General features: G+C 40.1%; 1 protein-coding gene across 1 annotated transcript in view; it reads right to left on the reverse strand.

Annotated features, from left to right (window-relative positions):
• The window catches only part of LOC105002258 (UPF0634 protein E-like), a gene marked incomplete at its 3' end in the record, with an annotated part of 14,563 nt that overhangs the window by 7,492 nt on the left and 581 nt on the right, over positions 1-6,490 (reverse strand). Inside the window, exons 2-4 of the mRNA XM_010858791.1 lie at positions 6,238-6,421; positions 1,881-2,837; positions 107-274 (exon numbers count right to left, since the gene is read on the reverse strand). Coding sequence (XP_010857093.1) covers positions 107-274; positions 1,881-2,837; positions 6,238-6,421 — 1,309 coding nt within the window. The remainder of the gene's footprint in view (positions 1-106; positions 275-1,880; positions 2,838-6,237; positions 6,422-6,490) is intronic.

The following is a 6,490-nucleotide window of genomic DNA, read 5'->3' on the forward strand; positions in this document are numbered from 1 at the left end:
AAGTTACTTGTAACAAAATTACAGAAGAAAGCTGACCATGAAAATGAGTGTCCTAAAACACTTTATCCTACATATTAACTGTTAACACGTTCAATTTCAAACATACCTGACTTGTGACTTGATGTGGTTGTAGTAGTTTACAATTGTTCTTCAAATCCTGTGCCTCAGCTTCTAACTTAGGACAATAACATGACGTGACCCTCAGTGAAGCCTCCGACACAGACTGCTTTTTTACAGCGTCATCCAGTTCTTGTTGAAGTTGTCTCACCATTGCCTAATAAGATGCTCTGTCACTGAGTTTATCAAATCACTTTACTATTATGTTATGTTAATAACAGATAACTCCAACATATGGACTTTGAAAACTATCGCCACAGACAGCAACTCACCTTCTTTTCCCTCCTCACTGAATCTAGTTACAGACACAGAAGGGGCCACCCTCCAGCCTTCCTGACATTAAGTTACTCAAAGGATGCGGCCCCACTGTCCACGCCCTGCCCCTCCCAATAAATCTGCAGAGCGTCACCACCTCACGTCCAGAAAGAAGTGAGCGTGTAGGTGGGACAAGTGGTGGAAAATTCCACACTGTGGAAACATTTTCCTTTTTTACTAGAAGCTTTGATTAACTCAGAGATCTTCACAGATTCCAACCAGTGCTCAGATCTTTCCAATAGATTCCTACCTCAGCAGAAAAATGGGGCCATTCCCTTGTTGCTTATCTCTTTTATACCTAGTAGGGTGTCTATGTTAATCCCAAACTCCTAATTTATCCCTCCTCTCCACCTTTGCCCTTGGCTAACCGTAAGGACCTACTGGAGAGCACAGGGAACTCTACTCAATATTCTGTAGTCACCTACCTGGGAAAAGGAACTGAAAAAGAATGGATACATGTATAACTGAATCAGTTTCCTGTACATCTGAAACTAACACAAAATTGTAAATCAACCATATTCCAATATAAAAGAAAAATGAAATTTAAAAAAATGAGGTTGCTCCCATGGCCTTCAAGGAGCCTCGACAACTTGGCCTCCACCTGCCTCCAGACCGCAACTCCTACAACCCTCTCCTTGACTCACTCCATTCCTGCTGCTCACGAATCCTGCCGTCCTTCATTTTTAGAGGACAAGCTTGTATTCAAATGATAGTAATTGATACTTAAAATGAGAATTATGAGCAAATTGTTTGTAAAAATGTTAAGTAAATCATAAATAGCAGTGGGAAGATTAAATCAAGAATAGTTTTGCTAAAGTTCACCACCTGAGTCCCAAATTATGATTTAATGATAAGTAGATGCATTTGAAGATTTGAGAGGCTTTAAGAACAAATGATTCAAGGCTAAAATGTTTCCCGTATTAACTCAAACTGACATGAATAAAAATAAAATTGTACCAACAAATATAACAAAAAGCTATGAGAAGCTACTAAAGCCAAAGTACGGTATACAAAATATAGCCTCTGGGAAACCTGGAATTGACTATCAAGATAATCCAGGTAACTGAAGCTTCATTTCAAAATATTCATTTCAGGTTTGAGCATTTCATTTATCTACTTCATCATGATACTGAAATGTGGTAACATAAAGATTAAAATTATTACCTTAATAAAGAGTAGACTACTAGTACCTGTCTACGTTAACAATTTAGAACTAAATCTCTTAGCATTTCATAAACAACACAATGTCCCTATTCAAAGTAAAGGATTTCTTCGGTCTAATTTTTATTTGCTGGATACAAGGTGTGCTTTTAGGCTGGTTTAGAGACCATAGATTCACAGCCTGTGTATTTTTTATATCCAACTAGATTCAACATTTACCCAGAATCAAGAATCACTTTGAACTTTCTTTCAGGGAGTCTGAGATACTTCTCTTTTTGGATACTCACTTCTCCTTCTGCTTTCTCATTTTCGTACTGACACATTCTCTCTTTTAAATAATTACATTCCTTGACTAACTCCTTGTTTCGTTCCTCCAGCATCAGACCTTGTTTCTCACGTTCGGCCTGAAGTTTTCTCACGATCTGCTGAAACTGGTCTTGGATGCTAATGATCATCTTCTCTCTACTGTCGGCTCTGTTTCCCGCATCGTTCAGTTGCTGTCGGAGCAACATGTTTTCACTCTGGAGTTGAAATAATCTCTCCTCTAAGGATTCCTGCTTTCCAAGGTATGTATTCACTCTGCCTTGTTGGTTCCGATACACGTGTTCAATTTCCTGCTTTTGACCCTCTGCTTGGTGTAGGTCTCTCTGGACATGTTTTAACATCAAAGTCTTTTCTCTAAGATCATCTCTCGTGTGATGCAGCTTGATTTTCAGCTTATTGAATTTACTTTCCACTGTAGATAGTTGCTGGGAAAGCATCTTGTTGTTATCTTTTAGATTAGCCACATCGGACTTCATTTTGTCCTGCAAGCATAACCACTCGTCTCTTGCTCTCCCAAAGGCAAGTTCCAGGTCTCTTTTTGATGTCTGACTTTGATCACGATGGTGTAAGGCAGCAGCCAGTCTGGAACAGTAGGATTCCACTTCCGTTTCCAGTCTTTGTTTGCTTTCTTTTTCGTTCTCCAGCTTAGAGTTTAGCATTGCATTCTCAGCTGTCAGAGCATTAAGCTGGCCTGTATAGTGGGATATAGTCTTTGTTAACATTTCCTCATCCAGTTTTATTGTCTTTTGAAAGTCATCATTCTTTACTTTGAGAATTTCAATGTCCTCAAAATAGTTCTCTTCCTTTTCCCGGTGCTGATTTTTCAGCGCGTCTCTCTCCAGTCTTAGCATGGCAGTTTCCTCCTGCAGCATGTGGTTTTTGCGCAACAGGTCTTTTGCTTTTTCACAACTATCAGAAACCTAAGTGAAACAAAGGAGATGTTTAGCTAGTACTCAGTAAAGTGACATTCCATGATTTCCTCTGAAATGAAAGACTAACTTGTATGTTTATACAGTGAAAAGACTGCACCAAGTGTGTCTCCAACAGGAACAAATAAGGTTCAATACAATCCTCAGACTTTATACCAGCATAAATTCCCAAAGGTTCAAAAATTTAATGGAAGACAACGAATCCATGAAAGTCAAAAAGAAATCCCAAGAGACTTTTCAACAAGCTCAGAACTGGAAAGGCTTCTCTCTGAACTATAACAAACCCAGAAGGCTTCAAATAAAAGATTCATAGACCTGATTACACTTAAAAATTGCATCTGACGTGGAATATTTATATAATGGAAAACTAGTAAGCCATAAAAAAGAATGGAATAATGCTATTTGCAGCAACAGGCATGGACCTAGACTTTATCACCCTAAGTGATGTAAGTCAGACAAAGCCAAGTATTATATCACACTGCTTATATGTAGACTCTAAAATGAACTTATTCACACAACAGAAAGAGACTCATAGACACAGAAACCAAACGTATGGTGACCACAGGGGAAAGTGGGGTGGGGAAGGGATAAATTAGGATGTTGGGATTAGCATATACACACTAGTAGATATAAAATAACCAACAGAGACCTACTGTACAACATAAGGAACTACACTTAATATTCTGCAAGAAGAATCTGAAACGGAATATGTGTGTACGTGTGAGCGTGTGTGTGAGTGAGTGTGTATGTGTATTAGTCACTGAGTCATGTCCGACTCCTTGCAACCCCATAGACTATATAGCCTGCCAGGCTCCTCTGTCCATGGAATTTCCCAGGCAAGAATACTGGAGTCGGTAGCCATTTCCTTCTCCAGGCTGCTGCTGCTGCTGCTAAGTTGCTTCAGTTGTGTCCGACTCTGTGCGACCCCATAGACGTCAGCCCACCAGCCTGCCCCGTCCCTGGGATTCTCCAAGCAAGAACACTGGAGTGGGTTGCCATTTCCTTCTCCAATGCATGAAAGTGAAAAGTGAATGTGAAGTTGCTCAGTCGTGTCCGACTCTTAGTGACCCCATCCATGGACTGCAGCCTACCAGGCTCCTCCACCCATGGGATTTTCCAGGCAAGAGTATTGGAGTGGGGTGCCATTGCCTTCTCCATCTTCTCCAGGGGATCTTCCCAACCCAAGGATTGAACCCAGGTCTCCTGCATTGTAGGCAGATTCTTTACAGTCTGAGCCAGCAGGGAAGCCCCATTTATATAATATACACGCACACATGTACATATATATCTGAATCACTGTGCTGTAGACCTGAAACTAACAGAGTATTATTAATCAACTATAATTCAGTAAACACCACCACTTGCTAGGTTTATAAACACTGCATCTTATACCTCCTATACATCTACTTCACAGTAAGAGCCTTAACTCTGTATAAATAGACTACGTTTTGTACAAAAAGTTTTTCCCTGAGAATATGCTACCTTCTAACATTTTAATAGGCAATTACAAGAATTACACCTATTGACAACTGTATTAAGCACTTCTACAAACATTAATTAACTCATTAGCTATAATGATTATGGAAAGGAAAAAGTTAAAAATATGAGTAAGCTGCAGCCTTTTCGCCAGGTCTTTGGACTCTACTGGTCTTCTTACATCAAACCACATGTTTCTAGTACAAACATATCAATACAAAATAAGCTTCCTATTTCATTCATGGTACATACACTAATGGTAAATAAGGTAAAATTTAGAAAGCTCTTAGAAAACTATGAGATTATTTGCTGCAGCAATAACTTTCATTATCTCTCCATAACGTCTAAAATAGTAAGACGGGGAAAATACAATGAAAAACACTTAATAACTATCACTAAATATATATTATGGCATATCTATCACTGTTTTCAAAAGTTCTTTGTACTGAAACAGGACACTCACAGAACAGAGTGCTCATTTTCTCACAAGCAGAAGAATGACACACAAAATGTGGTCTCTGAACTGCCTATAGTTTCCTCCTTACCATCAGGGAAGTGAGAAACTAACCTAATGATCAATCGAGAAAGTGAAATCATTACCAAAACCCAGAATATCTATTATTAGTAGCAAGAGTTTCCCCCCCGCCCCCGCCTTGGTGTGTGTGGGGGGTTAGGGGGGCACTTTTATAAGTTGTTCTAAAGAAACAACTTTTTAAAAGTGTTCAAAAGTGCTTTTATAACTGATGTCACAGTTTTTACAAAATGAAAACCAGTACATGATGTGAAAAGGTCGTTGACAGGATATTAAAGAAATGACAGTGGAGCCAAGAACGGACTCTGATTCAGACACTGAAGGTGACGACGTGTGTGGAGTGACCGACACGCTCACTCCAGAGCAGAGGGACTTGGTCGGGTAGCACAGTCGATGGGGGAACACACACGGTCTTCCTTGCCTAAACCACAATCAGGGTCCTGGCTCCTCCGAGATAGTCACAAAGGATTTGAGATCAATTCCTATGGAAAATATTAAAGGCCTCTCCTTGGATGAGGCCATCCTATGTCACTACCTGACTGCTCTAGACAAATGGATTTGAATTACAAATACTACTTTCCCGAGCTCTTCCCGAGAGCTTTTCGTTGTGGGAAATCTGCTGCTAGGACCTCAGGGATGGGACCCAGTCCATGTTTGAGAGGGATATCAGGTGTGGGAGCAAATTCCTCTGCTCTGAGATGCCACTCGAGAACTCTGCAGAATGAAGGACAACCAACTTCAAGAGTGTCTGGTTTCTACCAACTGCTGGAAAAAAATTCCTGCACCTCTCGAGGATGCCAATTAACACCTGTCCTTGAGGACTCTGCTGTGAGGGAGAACCCAGCTGGGAAAGCTGGAGCCAGCTCTAAGCTGTTCACGGGGCAGGTGGCCTAGAGGGCTGACGGGCACAGAAGGAGGGGGTCCACGACCCTCAGCCACCTGCCAGATTGAAGGCCAGAGGCAACTTGATGTAAAATTAGGCACGATGGTCCCTAATGGTCCCTCAAGGCAGAAGGATCTGTTGCCTGAGGTGGGCTGAGAGCTTAACCTCCAGTTTCTACACCATTCTCAACCCTGTGGTTTCTCAGGATCTATTGTGTGAACTACTGACGTGACCTCTTCCTCCCTCTGCTCGAAAAAGTGCACCCAGCATGTCAGGATCATACAATTCTTATTTCTGGCCTTATTACTTTGGGAATTTTGAATTTCTTTTCTTTTATTTTTAACAATTAACCTAAAATTTCCTATAACACTAAACAAAATGACACTAAATAAATGGTACAACACTAAATGGTATTTTTTTTTTTAAAAAAAGGGGATATTATAAATACTATTGATGAAATAGTGTTAGAAATTTGAAATTTTCACCAAAGATTACTCTACCTGATTCAGATTATTTCTCTCAGCCTTCAGTTTCACTTCTACTGCTCGGAAAGTGAGTTCTAGTTGCTGTTTCACCTCAACTTCTTTACTATATTCGTCTTCTTTTCTTCTTAAATGCTCCCTCATTTTTTCACATAACATATCGGCATTTCTTCTATTCTCTTCTTTTTGCTTTAAGGTGAATCTGCCAAATTTAAAGCTCTTCTTAGAAAATCATGAGATTATTCACTGCTGCAATAACTTTTGTTCCATC

This window comes from Bison bison, unplaced genomic scaffold, assembly GCF_000754665.1.
Source record: "Bison bison bison isolate TAMUID 2011002044 unplaced genomic scaffold, Bison_UMD1.0 scf7180017864436, whole genome shotgun sequence".
In the NCBI taxonomy this organism is placed as follows: domain Eukaryota; kingdom Metazoa; phylum Chordata; class Mammalia; order Artiodactyla; family Bovidae; genus Bison; species Bison bison.